We start from the raw sequence: 21,158 nt of genomic DNA, 5'->3' as shown, positions 1-21,158 counted from the left end.
AAAGAGGGAAAGGGTGAAACGGGTCTGTGGAGAGCGCTTATGGAAATTGCAGTGCATGTAATTCACGTTACTTGGAATTCAAATTAATAGTATCCAAATCGTAGGGTGTGCTTAGAAAAAATGTGATGTTTTAGACAGAAAGGTGATGTCACATGAAGAACTGAAATGTCAGGTTGAGACACTGGGAGTTTATATAGGTTCAGTACAGTGCTATTCACGATCATGAGTGGATGTGAAACCTTCATGAAGTTGGTACAAGAATTAAAAGTTTGCTTTAAAAAAACTTATTCTTAGCTACACATGAAAGAATTTCTGCATCTGCAATGAGGCTTTGCTAGAAAAACATAGGAAATAACAATGCTGATGTCATTTGCAGAGTCGGGGAATCTTTTTCGGTCACATTGATCCTGGGTGTGAGTGTTTTCTCCAAAATCCAGAGATCCCCTGTAGTGTTCTTCCAAAACGTCAGCACAACTAAGGTTGCAAATAGTAGAAGCAGAAAGCAGAGAGGTCTATGGAAACATGGCAGCTAGACTTTGAAAATGCTAATGTTGAGCAAGATGATAAATTATTTTCATTATTTAAAATATAAAGGTTCAGAAACTGATCCAAGACTGAAGACCCTAGCCTGGGGCATGGGAAAGAATTAGTATCATACATGAAAGGGAAGGCCACAAGTGTATAATAGGTTATTCTGGGTGAGAGAGTGATACATTCACATCTGCACGTGCTGATTTGAGAAACACATAAAATAATAATGCCCAGAAAGAGAGGTATCTGGTTCTGTAACTCTCCAGGGAAAAAGGGATCCTGGATGGAGAAAAGCTGACTAAAGATCTCAACTGTAAGGGAGACGATGAGACTGTCAAGACAGAGTACAGAGGCCTCCAGGGAGAGGAAAGCTGTAACCCAGATTAAAAAGTAGACAGAGAAATGACACTGGGAGAAAAAATAGGAGAGTGTGGGTGTCCTGAGAGCCAAAGGAAGTGTGCACATAAGGGAGAAAGGATAATTCACCGGATCCAATGGTAGAGGTGCAGTAAGATAAAGTTCTCAGAACACCCAACTTAGTGACTGAAAAGTAGTTACTTTGTATAACAAATTGGCCATTCTGCTTTTGAGTTTACTCTTTCTAATTTTAACTTTTGTGAGTTTCTGCATTATTCCCCTTTTCTCTCAAGTAAGTAAGTGGGTTGGCAGCCAAATCTTAAATATTGGCAGAAAAGAATGCCTTCTGCTTGAAAATCTCACCTTACTGTTTTTTCGCAATACTTGAGAGTTGGGAGCATATTGTTGGCCTAGAAATCCTGATCTAAGTTGCATAATACATTCCCAGCATGTTTTTGGGTTTTTTGTTTGTTTGTCTGTTTGTTTTTGAAGACCATTTTTATAATGACAGTAAATAAATTATGTGACTGATATGATTATATAGTAATTACATTCCTATATAAAAGTAGAAAGCAAAACACTGCTTGTATTGTATCCCAAGCAACTTCATGTTTGAAAAAGAGCTTTAAAATAGGCTGTTGATATGAATACAGAAAAATAAACACCACGTTTTAATAATACAAAGTGCACACATGTATTGAAATTTATTTGAATGTCAGTTACATAGAAAATTAAACAACCATTATATTATTACATAATAACATACATATTTCAAAATGTGTGCATGTAGTGTTTATTGAGGCACTAAAATCTCAAACATTGAAAATAATCAATTCAATAATAGTAAAGTACATGTTTCAAATGAATTATAAAATGAAAAATTTTACTATATTCTGTGATTGTATAAAGTAAAATTCAGTGAATAAACGATCTGTGTTTTGATATGTGTGCTATAAATGTATTTAAGTGATTCAGGAAAATAGTTGTAGGTATACCCATTGGGTTGCACACAAGAATTCTTATTTGAAATATAATCTATACATTATTAGATTATGAGCAATTCCTTGATTTGAATCAATATTCGTGGAGTACATGATTAATCATTTTTATGTTGTTTCCATTGACTTTCTAAGAATGACTTACATAGTGATGTTTTTAATAATTTACCTACAGTAGGTATGGTGCTAATTAGGCTAATAAGCAGTACCATTTCATTCATTCAACTATAACTATAAATTTTTCTTAAAGGCTTCAATTGTCATACATCTTGATACATTGCCTTTACATAGTGAAATAGAGAACTCAAGTGAAAACAAGAAGATCATTTTCACTGGTGGGTTTTAGCCAGAATTGAATAGGCATTGTTGTTTTGCCATGTTTGCAAGGAGCATAATTGGAAGCCAACAAAGCCCTTCCTAGAAGAACATGCAAGCTTTTGAAAAAGCAGAGAGTGCATTACATAAAAGAGGTTGATAAAACATGTGTTTAAGTTTTTACTACATGTCAGTGTCCCTGTGAGCAAGTGGGTAGGTAAAATGGAAAAGCTAAAAGCAGTAACTCGTAAATACAGAAACATGAGTTAAAAAAAAAAAACCTTAAAGCAGGTAAGACTTATTGTTTTCATTATTATATGTGTGATAACGCCCTATGTTTGGTCATCATTTTGCACGAACCAAGCGTAAAATCTTTCTTTTTCCTGAATCGATGCAAACAGAGCCCAGACGGCCGTATCGAAGTTCAAGGGCAGCATGGAAGCTCATCACTGCACATTAAAGATGTGAAGTTGTCAGATTCAGGGAGATATGACTGTGAAGCTGCCAGTAGGATTGGAGGGCACCAAAAGAGCATGTACCTTGATATTGAATGTAAGTTATTTTCATTTTGTATGTTTATCGAAATAACTTTTTCTGCTTTGGAAAGTATGAATTTTAGTAGGACAATCAAAATACATGTTTCATTCATGATTCAGTATTTAATGTGGCTGCTCAAAGTCAGTTATTAGAGACATCTAGTGGATGCTATAGGACAGTTTGCAGTGCTATGTATTTAATGCTTTCCCAGACTGCTTATTCTGAGAACTGTGATTTTTTTTTTTTTGCAGCCTTTAACCCAAACACAATCTACATTAAACCACATTAGTTTTCAGTAATTGGTCAGTATCTTCTTAGAGTTTTATCTGTTTATTTGTAAGACTGATGGTCTTGTGTTTCACTTATGTGGTTATTTTCTTGAATTATTTTACATCCTGCTAAGATACAAAAATAGTGTTTTCAAAATGATTGAATGTGTCAGTAGTTACATTTTATTGAAGGTAACGTGTAATGTCTGGAAGTGGGAACAATGACAAGGAGATTTGTTAAATAAATACAAGGATTTTCATAATTTTGTGTGATTTGGAGATTATGAGGGTGAATGTGAGTGCTCAGTTCACCTTAGGTCATTGCATGGGATTTTAGAATAATTATATATATGTGTTTATAAAAAAGAGTTTTAATATTATTTTCAATAAATATTCAGGAATCATCAATTTTGGAGGTTTTCTGATGTTGAAGAGGACACAGCTGTCTTAGTGGGAATGTATAAGATGCTCTTGTTTTTTGTTTTTTTTTTTCCATTTATTTTAAGAAAGAAAGAGAACAAGAAAGGGGCAGAGAGAGAGAGAGAGAGAGAGAGAGAGAGAATCCCAAGCAGGCTCTAGGCTGTTAGCATAGATCCCAGCGCTGCGCTTGGACCCATGGACTGTGAGATCATGACCTGAGCCAAAACCAAGAGTCATACGCTTAACCAGTTGAGTCACCTCGGTGGCCTAGATACTCTTATTGATAACGCATTTCTGTTGGATAATTTATAGTACATTAATAGTGATAGAATGTGGTATCAACTATGAAATAAGATGTAGTGTCTTACTGAGAATGCCTTTTGAAAGCAAATATTTTCTCAAGAACAGGCACAAATAATCTGTATTATTTTCATAAATGTTCTTATTGAGAAATTCATGTAAGGGCTGGTTAAATAATTTTTATAAATTATGAAGGCTATTAAATAATTCTATTGCCAATTACTGATTTCATTGCTAAAGTTAGGGAACTTCTAAGAAAGTCATTTTATTACTGTCATACATCTAAAAAACAAAGAAAAAAAGCCACAATATTATTCAGGACACACAGAGGAAGAAGTGATGCTAATAACTTATCTAGCTTTTTGGAATTTTCCCATTTTTTTGTATGCATATATTATACATATATACATATTTCTTTTTCATGTCAACATTTGTAGCCAATTACAAACATTTCTCCAACTTTCAACATGTTTGTATATAGTATTTTAAACCAAAATTTACTTTACTATATTTTTCTTTTTTTTTTAATGTGGACCAACATAAGCAAAAATTTAAAGGTGCAAAGTATGATTTGTATTAGAACTGCCCAAGCAGTTTAGAGAGGAAGTTTGTAGAATACTTGCAGACTCTTCCCACTGTCCTAAGAAAGTGGTAGGCATCGTATTTTCTTAAGAAGACTTAATATTTAAGAATTTTTCCTTTGGAGCACCTGGGTGGCTCAGTCAGTTAAGCATCCACCTTTGGCTCAGGTCATGATCTCACAGTTCGTGGGTTTGAGCCCTACATCAGGGTCTGTGCTGACAGCTAGCTCAGAGCCTGGAGCCTGTCTTCAGATCCTGGGTCTCCCTCTCTCTCTGACCCTCCCCTGCTCATGCTGTTTCTCTCTCTCTCAAAAATAAATAAAAACATTAAAATTTTTATTTAAAAAAAGAATTTTTCCTTTGCATTTTGCAAACATTTAAAAGCTTTTTTGACATACCATAGAACTGATACAAAGTCACTGCTCTAAGTGCCCAGAAAGTGGAGCTCATGAGAAAAGACCATTCTTGATATTTTCAAAACATGGTAAGGCAGACTGGCTCATATAGGCAGAATCAGGTTAATATACCAGTGCTAGAATTGGTGCTAATTAGTTGTGTGACCTGCATCCTTGGGACCTCAGTTTCTATTTATGTAAAATAAAAAGGTTGAAGGAAGTGATCTGTAGAGCTTCATTATACTCAACCATTTAAAAACGCTTGGACTCAAGCAAAGCTACATGCTTCAAAGGTACCTTAGAACGTCTGTGTTGTCCTCCATGCACGCCTACATAAGTTTTCAGTAGGAAATAAATAAAAAGTTAAATTAAGACTTATAATTTCAGTGTTTATACCTTAAAACCTCATTGAAAATAATTTTTAAAAAGCCATACTAGGAAAAACCTTTGGTCTTTTTATTAAGCTCTTTGACATTCAGAATCAGTACTGAGTAATATGGACACAAAATGAATAAAACAGAGCTCATGTTTTATTAAAATGCTGTGGTCGACAGATTTCAATCAAACCTTAACCTAAATTCAAATTTCACAGTGATAGATGGAGAAAAATATCAAGATAATGTGAAACGCTGGTATATAATGATGTGAGATTTTTAGTTATTACTGATTTTAACTAGGTAGAGAAAATGGAATACACAACTGATTGTGAACTGCGGTATGAATTGTATGTTCTTGTGGTCTTTTAATAACAAATACTTTAAGACAAAAAAAAGAAGATAGAATGCTCTGTTTTTCAAGGACTGTACAATTTGCTTTTGATCACAAATATATTTCCTCTTTGCTTTTGAGATTTAGACTTTGGTCAGCCTGTTTAATTTGTCTGAAGTAAATGTTTAGGATAAGGCTTACCAGCGAATTCTATAGTATCTCTTATTTAAGCAGGATAAAAAAAAATAGCTCGTGTAAAAGAATGTCTTGAGAATTCTTTGAACATTCATTGAGGTTTTGGTTCCTACCCTGTTGTTTAGAAGCTGGCTAGGTAAAGCTATTTTAAAATAATATATACTTTTTTCTTTTAACTCTTAAACCATTTTTTAGAATAATTTTTGTTTTGTTTATTGAAACTGATAACTCTTACAGCATATCTTCAATTTTTTCCTTTTTAAAAATTTTAAATATTTAATTTCATTCTTCTTTAGTAGAAATAATTAGAAAAATAAAGATCTTCTGTTGACAACTTTATTGAAATAGAATTTAACCATAGTACAACACTGATATATAAAAGGCAAAATGTAATCAGTTTTAACATATGTATGTACCCTCAAGTCTGTCACAATAATCTAAACATTTACATCAACCCCAAGAGTTTTCTCAAATTCCTTTGTAATGTATTTACCCTTCCATTCTCTTCCCCAGGCAACTGTTAATCTCCTTACTATCATTATAATTTAGGTAAACTTACAGAACTTTTTATATGTCAAATCATACAATATTATTTTAATTTTAACTTCTCACTAAGCACTTTCAGTCAACATGCATTGATACATGTATAAAGCAATGGTATAAGCTGTTCCTTTCTTTGCATTGTATGATTAAAACAGATTTACGTATTTAGTCACCCATTGATGATCATTTGGTTGTATTCAGTTTGGGGCTATTATGAAAACTTTGTGAACATTTTTGAACATCCTGTAGACATATTTCTTTTTTTTCCTGGAATAAATGTGTTTCTTTGAAAAACAAAAGATTTTAATTTTGCTCAAGTCTGACTTATCAAATTGAACTCATATGTAATATAATTCATATTCCAGCTAGGAAGGAAATCATTACCTAACCTAAGGCCACAAAAACTTATGTCTAGGCTTTCCTTTTATTGTTGCTTTTATTTATTCCTTTTATTATTGCTTTAGATTTTGCATTAAAGTCCGTGATCTATTTTGGATTCTCTTGGTGGAGTTGACATATATTATTTTTTCATACCTATATACAAATGATTCAGCACTATTTACTGAAAAGAATCTCCTTTCCTTACCTAAGGATTTGCCAATAGTATTGATTTTACAAAATATTAGTTTGGGGCTTTATTAATTTATATTCTTTATCATTAATCTATTTTCTAATTTGTTGATTTCCATTTTATTTCCTTTCTATATATTTTGGACTTGATTTGGTTTTTGGTAATAGATTCTTAAAGTGGAATATTAGGTCATTTACTTTAGATATTTCTTCTTTTCTTTTTCTTTTTCTTTTTTCTTAATGTTTTTATTTATTTTTGAGAGACAGAGAGAGACAGCATGAACAGGGGAGGGTCAGAGAGACAGGGAGACACAGAATCTGAAGACAGGCTCCAGGCTCTGAGCTAGCTGTCAGCACAGAGCCCAACGTGGGGCTTGAACCCACGAACCATGGGATCATGACCTGAGCCAAAGCCAGATGCTTAACTGACTGAGCCACCCAGGCACCCCATAGATACTTCTTCCTTCCTAATATAACCATATAAAACTCTAAATTTTCCACTAAACAATACTTCAGCACAACCTGCAAGTTGCAATATGTTGTGTTCTTATTGTCATTCAGTTGAAAATATTTTCTAATTTTTCTTGTGATTTTATCATTAGTCTATAGTTATTTACAAGTGTTTAATCTCCAGATATTTAAAATTTTTTAATGTTTTAATTTTTTTTGAGAGAGACAGCATGAACAGGGGAGGATCAGAGAAAGAGGGAGACACAGAAATTAAAGACAGGCTCCAGGCTCTGAGCTAGCTGTCAGCACAGAGCCTGATGTGGGGCTTGAACCCACGAACCATGAGATCATGACCTGAGCCGAAGTCGGATGCTTAACCGACTGAGCCACCCAGGCGCCCCAATACCAGATATTCCATGTTCTCATAGATATTTTGCTCTTATTTATTTCTTAATTCAGGTTTGTTTAAAAATACCTTTTTATCTGATTGTTATTCTTTTTTATTTATTGAGATTGGTTTTATGTCCCAGCATATATGTATTTTGGTAACTACACAGTGTTTATGGAAATCACGTGTATTTTGCAGTCATAGAATGCTGTGTTCTAGAAATATCAATTAGATAGAGGTAGGTGGTAGTCTTATTTAAATCTTCTATGACTCTATTGACTTTGTTTGTTTAGCTGTTTTATCGGAATGAAAGGTGTTAAAATCCTCTACCATGACTGCAAACTTTTCTCTCTCACTTTCATCCTGTAGATTTTTTGCGTTGCGTATCTTTAGGCTCAGTGAGGCTATGCGCATTTATCGTTTGTATATTGTATTAGTTTTTTATTTCTCGTGACCACAACTTAATTGCGGTAAGCAACACAAATACATTATCCTTGAGTTCTGGAAATCAGAGGTTCAAAATGATTTTTCACTGGAATAAATAAAATGTCCGTAGGGCTGTGTTCCTTCATGGGGATTGTTTTCTTGTCCTTTTCAGCTTCTAGAATCTGCCCACTTTTTTTTTTTTTTTTTTTTTGCTCTTGGTCCTCTTCCATCTCCAAAGCCAGCAATGGCAGATGGAGTCTCTTTCACATCACCTCACTCTAATTCTGCTTCTTTTCTCACATTTCTCTGTCTCTGAACTTCCTGCCATCACATGAGGCCCACATTGGATAATCCAGGATATTCTTCCCAACTCAGCATCTTTGACTTAATCGCTCTGCAGAGTTCCCGTTGGAAACAAAGTTCCTGGTGTAACATGTGTGCAGGCTCCACAGATTATGATGGGCATATCTTTGGGGGATAGGTCATTATTCTCTCTCCCACATAAGTCTTCCTCATGAATTCTTTCTTTTACTTTCTCCACTAATCCTTTGACTTGATGTATTTTACCTTATATTCACATAACTACTCACACCTTCCTTTGCTTACTGTTTGTACACCCATTTTCATTCACATACTTTCTACATAGTTATATTTTTATGTGAAATAAAAATATGCCTTTTTAGGCAGCATATGACAGAATATTGCTTTTTCATTTTTTCTGTCAATCTCTACCTTGTAATAAAATGTTGAAAGTAGGGGTGAACAATAAATGGGCCAGGTAATGAATATTTCAAATTTTCCTGAGCCTTATATGGTCTCTGTCACCTGCAAACTCCCCTAAAGGCTTATGTGTTTCTTTCTTACAAACAATTAAAAATGTAAAAGACATTCTTAACGGTAAGAATACGTATAAGAGGTCTTTGGACTACATTTTGTCCATGGGTCATAGTTTGCCATATTTCATACTTTAGACTATTAAATTTAATACTGTTATTTATGCGGTTTCATTTAGGTGTATAATTTGGTTTTCTGCTTTTTCCCTCTAGATTTCACATTCTGTTCAATTTTTCTGCATTATCTTCAGTTATGTGAGATTTTAATATTTTAATTTGTATATTGGGAATATATATTTTGTTTTGTTTAAGTGATTCTCTAGGAATTATAATACACAAGCCTAGCATTTCACTGTCTTCATAGAGTTAATATTTTGACACCTTATGTTAAATAGAGAAATGGCCATTTCCCTCCTTTTACACCTGTCCCACCAGTGAGCTTTATATTGCTGAATTTATGTATATTACATCTAAGTTCATTGAAATCTCAACAGAAATCATGACATTTTTTAAAGAGTCATAAATATTTTTAGTAACTGAAGAGAAAATAAAAGACTTTTATTTACTTAGCCATTTTGCTCTTTCTTCACCCCAGAGATATAAATTTCTTTCTCATGTTATAGTCCTTCAGTTTACATGTTTAACTATTCACTGTTCTTTAGATTAGATAATTTTTCCCATTTTCTCTTCAAAGTAACTGACCTTAATTCCACCATCCCCTTTTTATTCCTGAGCCCAATCAGTGAGTTCTTTGTTTTAAGTATTAATTTTTCCTGAATTTGTAATGTTGTTCTGTTTTATATTTTATGTTTCTCTGCTGACATTTTTTAATCCTTATTCATTTTGTGTCTGCTCTTTTTTATCTCACAGAGCACCGTTAGAATTGTCACTCCAAAATCTATAAATCTAAAATCCAATAGAGTCAACATCTGGGTCATCTTGAAATGCATTTGTTGATTAACTTTTCCCTTAGAATTGATCATATTTTCCTGGTTTATTGAATGTAAAGAAATGTTGGATTGAGTCCTGGATACTGTAAATACTACGTTGTGAAGACTGAGTCTTTTGACAAACATCTGGAAAAAAACACATTGAGCGGACATTCACTCCTAAGTTCTGTGTTGCCTCCTGTAAGCAGTGACTCGAATCTCAGTCAACTTCCTAACGTTTGTAGGCATCCCATGCATTCAGGGTTTAGGCTGACTTCTGTGGTTTTATAGGCAGAATTATGGCCTCATTCTGTGATCCCTATTTGGGATTGTCCCTCACTATTCAACCTATGTTGGCTTCTTCCAAGGTACCACTGTACTTCTGGATAGACTTTAGCTCCAAAATCAATGTGACGTTCCTCAGCTACAGTGAAAGAGAAGTGAGAAACTAATTTTGATTCCCTTCCACTATATCCTTAATGTTGTTTATTCTACAGAAGCCTTAGGTAGTGGTTTTTGTTATTGTTTTTGTCTTTTTGTTTAGTTTATGTCATCTCTAGAGCCTATAATTATATATATATAATTATATATATATATATTTCCAGAAATTATAGTTTCTGGAATTGAGATATATGAATGTTGTCGTTTTAGTTCTGAGTAGTTTTCAGTATATTTCTCAACTTTACTTTTTTCTTCAAATTTCATTTGTCTTATGTTCTCAAATAAAGCATTATACTGATCAAAGATTGTTTAAAATGCAAAGTTCTAAGAAAAAGTTGTTTCTTTTTTCTCATTCAATATATTGATCTTCTGTTCAGCCAATTTCATTTATGCACAGAAGCTTTAATCATCCTAGAAAGTGTGTTAAGTTCTCCATTTGTAAATCATTTCAGATTTTTAAATTAAGAGATATGAAAGCTTTAGCTGAGGTTTAAAGTTATATGTTCAGAGTTTTTAATAGTATCATTTAGCTATAAAGAGATAATTTTACTCATATAGGCTAAAAATTATGTAAAAAAGGAATATGTCTTATATTTCAAGATGACTAAACATATTTAACTGTGCATTCCATTGATATATTTTCTTCTTGATTTTTTTTGATACTCATTTGAAAAGAACTTCTCCTGTGACTCTAACTTTTTACATATGATTACATATAAGATATCACCTCTTATTTTCTCCTCAAGATGAGTATCATTGAAATACCCCTTACAAATTATTTGTAAATCTGGCTTGTAATTTGTAAGTCTAGCTTCCTCTTTGATTAACCCAAATTTTTATAGTATTTCTTTATATACCCTAATGAGAATTTTTATATTTCACAATTAAAATTACTCAAGAATCCGGGACAATATAAAATATATTGGGAGCCTGTCTTACTTTTCCAACCTTATATACAATTGCCAGTAAATTTTAGCTTTAGCATGATAAATACGCGTATGAGAGTATGACCTTGTGAATGATATAATTTATCAGAAAATTGTTTAAAATTGATGAAAATGATGGTGGAAAACTCTTTTATGATAAGTTCTTTAAGTATGCTAGTGAATGATGAATTTATATGTAGGTAGAATTTAACATAATTATTAACCTTAATCTCAATAATTTCTAAAGTTCAGATTTTATCCTTGATTACAGAAATAGAGGAAATGCCCCAATGTTATCATTTGTCTACAGTTAGCTTTATTTTGGGGTAGAGTGTTAAATAATCATTTGGAAATTATAACCATGGTCAAAATTTTAAATTTAGTCAGCCTGTTCTTCTTTTTCAATGGTCATCCTTATAAAGTAGTGTAATTGTATTATGAAATTTGGAATTTTTTTACATTATGATACCACTTTTCTAATAAATCCTATATTCTTTCATATTAGTAGAATTTTTGATTGGATATTACACAAATAAGAACTAAAACTATCTAATAAGCCTATTTCTTGGCAATTAAACCCTGTGTTGTTATAAGATAGGATATTTTACTTAGTAGCTACTTTAGGATAGCAATAAAACTTTTAGATCCTGACATGCAATGTCCTGAGAAGTTATTGTTGTGAATAAATATTTATAAGTTATAAATGGTAGGAATATTTTTATTCTGCATCTTTATGTTTCAAAATAGACCTTGTAAACACAGAGGCTTTATACAATGTCATAAAACACTGACCAGAACACTCCACTGCTTGATTCAAGCACCTACACTATACTCTTTCAAATACTGAGTGAACAAGAATCAAGCCCTTTATAATTGATACCACCTGTATTTACTGCAATAACACTAAACTTAAGGTGTTTAGGAGATTAAGCCTTCTTTTTTTACAATTCAAAACCTCTTTTATGTTTTATTTTAACAGATTTCTTGGCTTCCTGCCATTTCATTTTCAACATTTCAAAACATTACTCTTACTCAGAAATACATGGTGAACTAAAGTTCCAATTTGTAAAACAAAGGAGATAACAGGCATGTAATATGTGGCTTAATGGAATAAGCACTGATTGCATAGTACATTTGGTTAAAATTAGAATATCATTAAGTTTTGTGACTAGGTACTCACTGAATATTACCTATTAATTAAACTTAATTATTTTATGTGATAGATTTAATTTAGCAGTTACATGATAACAATGCATGTTAAGAAATATTGAATTTTTTATTTACATTTTTTTTCTCATCCAGCTCTTTGCACCTGCTTTTATTTCTTGTTAAACATAATAGCAATATTTATATGTGTTCTCTCTTGTGGTATAAAAGTGTTAGCGATCTCAGAAACCTTTTTCGCAAATGACATTAATTAATTAATCTTATAACAGACTCATGTTGTAAGATTTACGCATTCCACAGAATTGATAAATCTTTGCTTTATCAAATAATTCTTTTTTTATGTTTTACTATCTCTCAAGATAACAGCGATTCTAATAGCTTGTACAAGATGAGGTAGATAATATGTGAATAAGATTTTAACATTTAAAAATTATCTTAGGGGCGCCTGGGTGGCTCAGTCGGTTAAGCCTCCGACTTTAGCTCAGGTCATGATCTCACAGTCATGGGTTTGAGCCCCGCATCGGGCTCTGTGCTGACACCTCACAGCCTGGAGCCTGCTTCCGATTCTGTGCCTCCCTCTCTCTCTCTGCCCATCCCTGCTCATGCTCTGTCTCTCTCTGTATCAAAAATTAATAAAACATTAAAAAATGTTTAAAAATAAAAAAATAAAAATTATCTTAATGAACACTTTGAAATTAGAAAATCTCTTTGGTCATAGTAGACACACACATGTTTCTGTGATTGGAATCTTGTCTTATGACCTTAACTTTTACACTCATGATAATATAGAGTTTAATATAGAGTTTAAAGAAGATGGCTTATTTGTAGAAATCAGTTGGGTCTAGTGCTAGCAACTGTTTAGGTTTTATACCCAGTATGATGATTTTAAGGGCAATGTCTGGGAGAAATGTAAACCTTATCTCTATATGCAGAGATAAGAACAGAATATTAAAAGTAAAAGGTGAAAAACCTTTTACTGCTCAGCTGTAGTTTTTTAACCCAAACTTAACATGTCCCCCCTGGGAGAATTTGAAATACCAGCTCCTTATGTAAAGATCCTATCAGTTATTCTAGGCTTATCACATTCCGTCTATCTCTGACAGGTAACATTTGATTCAAATCAGATCTTATTGTTCGGATGTACTTTAGAGATTATGGTAATGAAAGATTGTTAAGGGATTTTAGGAAATAACCAACCCATGAGAGGACAAACCTTAGAAATGAACAAGCAAATATCAAACAAAGAAATGAAAATAGTCATATTGTATAGCTACTGGATTTATCACTGCCTCTTGGCACCTGCTTAACTTAGTTGTCCAGAAGTATCAGAATGTAGCTTCAGTTTGACACAGCTTGCTGTCCTTCCTCTGAATTCCTGAAGATATTGCTCCAGGAATCCCAGTTCTCACTAGCAATAGTCTCTTAACTGGAGCTGCTATAAAAATATATATACCATAGACCGAAAGTTTAAATGCAAGCATTTATTTCTCCCCATTCTGGAATCTGGAAGTCCAATATCAGGATGCCAGCGTGGTCAGATTATTGGTGAGTTGTTTTTCTAGTTGTGTCTTTACATGGCCTCTCCTTGGTACATGCACACAGAGATACCTCCTATCTCTCCCTCTTTACTTAAGGATATCAATTCCATGATGTGATTCTACTCTCATGATTTCATCTGTGACTTACTTCCCAAAGGCCCCACTTCCAAACCCCATCTTTAAAGATTAGGATTTCAGTCTATGAATTGGGGCAGAGAGGGGAGTGTAGGGAGGGTACACAAACATTCAGTCCATGGCAGTGAGCTTCTGGATTTGACAGAGAGGACCCTCTCACACATGGAAATAGTGCAGAACTTCACAGAGTGAAGCTGCCCATCAGGAAATCATACCAAAATTTCACTTACTTCCCTGAGTTTTATCATCTTGAAGATCCTGAAAGATATGCTAAGACCTTGTGGCAGACTGCTTACAGCCTTTCTTAGTTGGTTCAGGTGGCTATAGCAAAGTGCTGTGGATTGGGTGGTTTATACACAACGGAAGTTTATTTTGCAGGTTTTTGAAGACTGTTAGTCCAAGATCAGAGAACCAGCATGGTGGGGTTCTGGTGCAGATTGCTGGCTTTTATTTCTATCCCCATAGGATGGAGAGCAGAGCCCAGGAACAATGCTCTCTTCTGACTCTTGCAGGGCACTGATCCCAGGGTGCGAATTCCACCCTTGGGACTTTATCTACTCCAACTCACCTCCCAGAAGCCACACCTCCGAATACCATTATATTTGGGAGTAGAGATGGAACATTTAAATTGGGGAGGACACACACATTCATTTTGTAACAGTGCTTCTCCACTTTCCTCCTCCTCCTTAGGATAAAAATTTACCTTGTTGGATTTATTACTTTATGACTTAGTCCATAATAGCTTGGCCACCAAAGTTATGGTATTAATTCTTAAGAAAGGCCAGTCCAACAACTTGAATCCAAGCGCCAGAACTCTGTGATCATTAAATCCTTTAACCCTTGAAATTTTATTTACTTTGAGTGGAGCAGTGGCAAGGACAAGTTTTTCCTAATATTATCTATGTATTGTTGATACCTATCCATTGACTTAAGCCAACTTTTGTTTGTGATGATTTAAACTAGATAGTAGTTTACTAATATATTGTGCCTCACTAAAACAATATTTGGATGTCATAGTATTAGTGGCTGTCCTTGAATTTTAATAAATCTGCTGAATCTAATCCTAGGACACTGGTTATTTAAATTATCAAAACTCTAGTTTCCTGATTTGTGAAGAGGAAGAAATCAATCTAAACTCATTATTTTATGAAATCAAGCATACTGAGGTTAGGATCTTAATTACATATTTTTTCATTTGACTGTATATACTACAGGCATGAACTACAAACCAAGCACTTTTCCAGGTGTTGAGTATAGAGAATTGAATTAAGCAAGCAAAAATGACTTTGGAAGTCACATATTCTAGAAAGGAAAAAGGATAATAAACAAAACAAAGAAGCAAAATATATAACGTGAGAAACAGTGAAAGAGCCAATCAGAAGAAAATAGAGCAGTGCAGGGAGCTACATCAGCAACAAATGCCACCATAGTACATAATCAACATTCCAGACCTCAGCAACATTATATAATAATAATTCTCATGCTCAGCTGCAATCAGCTGACGTAGGCAGGCTTTCAGTAGGGAGCTTTGTGTCAAACAGCAATGCTTAACTCCATGCTGTGGGTCCAGTAACATCAGGCAAAAGAGGTGACAGTACAGGGAAGAAGCCATCTCATGGCCATGGCAGAGGCATGAGACAACAAGTCCCATACGAGAGCTGATTTCAAGTGTTTGCTCATGTCACATCCAAAAAGTCAGGTGGCTGAGCCAATCATCACTTGCTCCTACTGAGAGGGCTTTGGGAGCTGAATACAATAAGCTATATCAGAAGTGCATCCACGTGAGTGCAAGATGATTTTGAAATAATAATCGGGTTTGTGAAAACACGTATATTTACATTTTTCTCTCATTTGCTTCAGACTTGCTTGTATCGTCACATTGAAAAACCAACATCATTTTCAATAAATTGTTTTAAAGATATTAAAGAAGTAAATGGTATTTTTGTATCTTCATTAAATAACTCTCACAGTAATTACTCAGGTTAATGATATTTATTGTATAACATTAGAAATAGTGTATTATTAGTGCTTTTCAAAGATGCTAAATGATTGAAGGGATATACAAATATTATAATATATTTAGGAAGCTGGGATCTACTTAGAAAGTATCACAAAATAACATATAATTTAATGCAATTATGATTAAAAATGAGTCATAGAGACTATACCAATGAGCAGTAATAGAGAAAAAAACAGAAAAAAATCCTCTTAGAACTGTAATATGATCACAATATTTTAAAGAACTAGAAAGGAAGGACCAGATAATATTGGTTCTGTATCAATACCACTTCAAAAATCTATGTGACTCATTTAACTTTGTATATTTACTCACGTAAATCACTTTATTTCATATGTTTTGAGTGTTTGGAGTAAAACGTCCTGTCTGCTTTAGTATTACTGATAAGAGAAACCGTTTCTGCCTGTCCGATAAGGTCTTGATAAGAGCAATTCACCTCTTTAAAATAATTATTTGTGTCGCTCTTGGTATCTTTAAATGCTTCCTATGTAGCAGAGCTTCAAATATTACGTGTTTCATACAAGTAATCCAGTGATAATCCTGTTTGTTTTAGAAAATCTTTTTTTTTTCTTGGGCTTCATAAAAAGCATCCTAAGATTATAAGAGCAATTATCAATGTAGCCAGCCCAATACTGTAAAAGATATTCTAGTTTTTGATACTGTTTTTCCTGTGACTTTCTCAAACTTCAGTGTGATTAATTTTTGCTCCCAGTAGTCATGAGTCATCAATGCTAGCAATTGATTTAACCATTTTTCTTGCCCTGAGCAGCATTTCACATGATGATTGCTTATTTTAGTTATTTATAAAAAGATTGTTATTTTACATTTTATAACAATAATAAAAATTACATATCTAAAGATTCTGGATTATATCCTCATCAACCAAAATCATAGTTTCACTTAAGTGTGTACATATATATTTTTAAATTTTATTTAAAATGTCTTGGTTTTGGGGCGCCTGTGTGGCTCAGCCGGTTAAGCGTCTGATTTCAGCTCAGGTCGTAATCTCACGGTTGGTGGTTGAGCCCCGCATCGGGTTCTGTGCTGACAGCTCAGAGCCTGGAGCCTGCTTCAGATTCTGAGTCTCCCTCTCTCTGCCCCTCCCCTTGCTAGTTCTTTGTCACTGTATGTCTCTCAAAAAAATAAATGATAAATAAATAAATAAATAAATAAATAAATAAATACAAATTGCTTGGTTTTGCACAGTGAAATATCATTTCCTAGGAAGAGTAAAGATGTTTCCACTATAATGTAAAATGCACAAAGCCAAAGCCAATTATTTTTAACATCTCTTTTTCTAATGTGGGGGAAATGAAAGAAAGAAAGAGAAAGAGAGAGAGAGAGAGAGAGACAAAGAAAGAAAGAAAGAAAGAAAGAAAGAAAGAAAGAAAGAAAGAAACCCACATATTTATGATTTTCCAAAAGCTCTCTGGGAAATCCTAAAGATATTTCTATATGTTGTAGATATTCTTAAATTTTTATTTTTTTTCCTACATATAGAGTTTTATTTTGGAAAACCAAAATCAAAGGCACTTTCACTAATTTGTTCACTTGGCTGAATAAAAATTGTAGGTGACTGAGAAGCAACTTGGTCACCTATTTAATCAAATTGACAATAAAGCATTTTTGAAATACAGTTTGTTGTCAAGTTGGTTTCCGTATCACACCCAGTGCTCACTCCAAAGAGTGCCCTCCTCCACGCCCATCACCCATTTTCCCTCTGCCACACCCCTCATCAACCCTCAGTTTGTTCTCAGTGTTTAAGAGTCTCTTGTGGTTTGTCTCCCTCCCTCTCCTTAACTATTATTTTCCCCTTCCCTTCCCCTATGTTCCACATATGAATGAAAACATATGGTATCGGCCTTTCTCTGCCTGACTTATTTCCCTTAGCAAAATACCCTCGAGTTCCATCACATTGCTACAGATGGCTAGATTTCATTAACAATAAAGCATTTAAAAATAATCATAAAAGTTAAAAAAAAGATTCATTGATTAAATATTTGCTATTTACTGGTATTTTACATTTATACTATGGTTTATAATGTATTCTTAATTCAATATTATTTTCATTTAATTCCTCTAATTCTTAAATCCATTAATATTACAAAACTATTGATTATTTGTAGTATAATTTTGTGCATGAGTATACTATCAGCTACTTTATACTTATTCCCATATTCATTTGTTAGTTTAATATTTATTTAGTACTTACTATATGCAAGGGGGCATATTGACCTTGGGTAAAAGCAATTAAATATTTACACTTTTTAGTTGAAAAAAATTCTAAAGATGCAGATCCTTGTCAATATGCTTTTAGGAAAGGCTGTATTTTGTTTTTGTTTTTGTTTGCTATGATGCAGTGCTCTGAAAGTGTATCACACAGGATTCATTTCTAATCATAACTGGAATTATCTTTATTCCACTTGGTTGAAAATATTTTGCTGTGTTATGTAAAATTAATTAATTTGATGATAGTTCATTATCTCTTTACATTAAAAAGTATTCTGATCAAATGCACATTACAATATAAAATATATGTTAACATAAATAGTAGTTAAGCAGAATGAAATTGTGATCTAAGTCCAACTAAATAATACTGTGGTCATTTGAAAGTTAAAAATATGTAACAATTTGATACCAATTTTTATTCAAGACATTTAAAGGAAGGTAGAAAAAGTTTACATAATCACCTACATTTTAGCCTTTCAACGAAGAGGCCATAAATATAAAGGTAAATAGTGACAATAAAATATCAGCAATGTAATTTAATTGCAATTAAATTTGTTCATCACATAACACACTTAAACACTGATAAGTCATAAACATCGCATTAACTATTGTCATTGTCATTATTTCTTTTTCTATTTTTAAGTTTCTTTATTTTGAGAGAGAGAGAGAGAGAACAAGCAGGTAAGGGGCAGAGAGAGAGAATCCCAAGTAGGCTTCATTATTAGCACAGAGCCCAATACGGGGCTCAATCCCACAAACCTGTGAGATCATGGTCTGAGCTAAAATCAAGAGTGGGATGCTTGGGGCGCCTGGTGGCTCAGTCGGTTAAGCGTCTGACTTCAGCTCAGGTCATGATCTCACGGTTCGTGGGTTCGAGTCCTGGGTTGGGCTCTGTGCTGACAGCTAGCTCAGAGCCTGGAGCCTGCTTCCGGTTCTGTGTCTCCCTCTCTCTCTGACCCTCCCCTGCTGGCACTGTCTCTGTCTGTTTCTCAAACATAAATAAAAAACATAAAAAAATAGAGTGGGATGCTTAACTGACTGAGTCACACGGGTGCCCCATCACATTCATTATTTCCAATGTTGCTGCTATTATTATTATTATTATTATGGTAATAAAACAGAACTTTTGTTATTTATGAAACAACTTTATCACTGCTATATCATATGACTAATCATTCTTCTTTTGATTATTTAGAAGTTTTTGAAAGAGATTCAGTTAAGCTTTGTTTCCTAAATTTCTAGGTAAAAGTGTGCATAATAATAATGTAGTCTTTAAAATACTGTAGCTTTATGGAAAATTATATTATATATATGTATAATTGAATATATATATATTTTGAATTGAATATATATTGAATATATATTTAAAATACTATAGCTTTATGGAAAATTATATTATATATATGTATAATTGAATATATATATTTTTGAATTGAATATATATATTGAATTGAATATATATTGAATTAATATATATATTAAGAGAGAGAGGAGAAATAGCCAGAGGAGGTAAAATACCTTTACTTTGTAAATATATTTGTATTCATATAAATATATATATATTATATATATGCATGCATGTATGATTTAAAGAAAGTAAATATTATGAAAAAAGAATAACTCACACTACTCCTAATAATCAAACTTACCTAATTATCAGTAATAATTATATCAATAACAGCAATCAAATTAAAGAGAAACTCAGCGTGTGCTAAGAAGTCATATATAGACATTATCTTAATATGACACCTACGACTCTAGGGTCATAAAATATGCTGAGATTTATGCACAACTTGGTTGTTCAAATTTAGTACAGAAAATGCACATCCAACACTAGGGTTAATTGGCACTAAGCACACATCTAATTTAGTATTCCGTGTAGCCACTAGAATTCCCATGATACATGGACTGAATTCAGTTAATTGCCGTAGCTGATTCTGCCTATGAGTGAATGTTCAGGAGGGCTGGATCTATGAAATTATTAATTGAATTATCCTCTAAAAGTGCCAAAGGATATATTAGTTTTTATTCCCTGGAGAGTTTCCTCCAGCATAAATCAAATGAGAAAGTCCAAGGACTGAAAAAAGCGTCAACATGTTTTAGACATTAAAAAAAAAAAAAAACATGTGCAGTTAATTCTTAGTTAATTTAAGGGGCTGGCTTCTTCTCAAAATAAGCAATAAGAGTCCATGAAAAACAATATATTACCGTAGAACTAATACTAGATTAAAGTTCTAAGTTCTGTAATACTAGGAAAGTGAAACACGTGTAGGTAAAGTTTTTCATTCTCTATTCAATGCAGTGATGATATTTAGAATCCACACTTACTTGGATTTTCATTTATTGACTTAACTATTATTTGCTATCTACTGGATGTAAAATCCAGTAGATTTTACAAGAGCTGTGTGTAACCATGTGAAAACCCGCATTGCCCTTGCTCTCATGGAACTTACATAGGTTTTTTTGGGGGGGATGGGGAACTTATATTTTAATTCAGGAAATGGACACATTAAGATGACGTATATCAAAAGTGATCAGGCAGATGGGAAACTAGTGCAAAATGCTGAAAGCAGGAAAGGGTCAAGGATGGTCAGGGTTTAAAGATCGAAGCTGATTCAAATAGAGATAAAGTAGACACTGAAATAGGTATAGACCAGCTAACGTGAAATTCTAAATCTTCATAAAAGTTTTTGATTTAAGAAGTATGAAGAGTACTACAATGTAAAAATATTAAAAAAAGAAAACCCTCTCACATGTGTAAATGAAACTTGTTTTCCTTGTTGGGGTGTTTGCTTATTTAATACATTCCGTCAAGGACAGAAATTACATGCTGTTTTTTTTTTTCCCCCCATAGGAAGTGTGTCTTGGGTTTTTCCCTTATTATTTTCTTTTATTTTCTTTACTTTTTTTCTTCTTCTTCTTTTTTTGGTGGTGGGGGTGGTTATGTTTAAATGAAATTT

At 33.2% G+C, this 21,158-nt stretch overlaps 1 protein-coding gene across 2 annotated transcripts in view; it reads left to right on the top strand.

Annotated features, from left to right (window-relative positions):
* The window catches only part of NCAM2 (neural cell adhesion molecule 2), a 500,345-nt gene that overhangs the window by 356,149 nt on the left and 123,038 nt on the right, over positions 1–21,158 (top strand). For both annotated transcript variants that reach the window (XM_029939114.1, XM_029939115.1), the window contains exon 9: positions 2,603–2,753. In XM_029939114.1, the coding sequence (XP_029794974.1) occupies positions 2,603–2,753 (151 nt within the window). The remainder of the gene's footprint in view (positions 1–2,602; positions 2,754–21,158) is intronic.

This window comes from Suricata suricatta, chromosome 5 (genome assembly GCF_006229205.1).
Source record: "Suricata suricatta isolate VVHF042 chromosome 5, meerkat_22Aug2017_6uvM2_HiC, whole genome shotgun sequence".
NCBI classification, from domain to species: Eukaryota; Metazoa; Chordata; class Mammalia; order Carnivora; family Herpestidae; genus Suricata; species Suricata suricatta.
The sequence above is the reverse complement of the archived record's forward strand: the minus strand, read 5'-3'. Positions and strand labels throughout refer to the sequence as shown.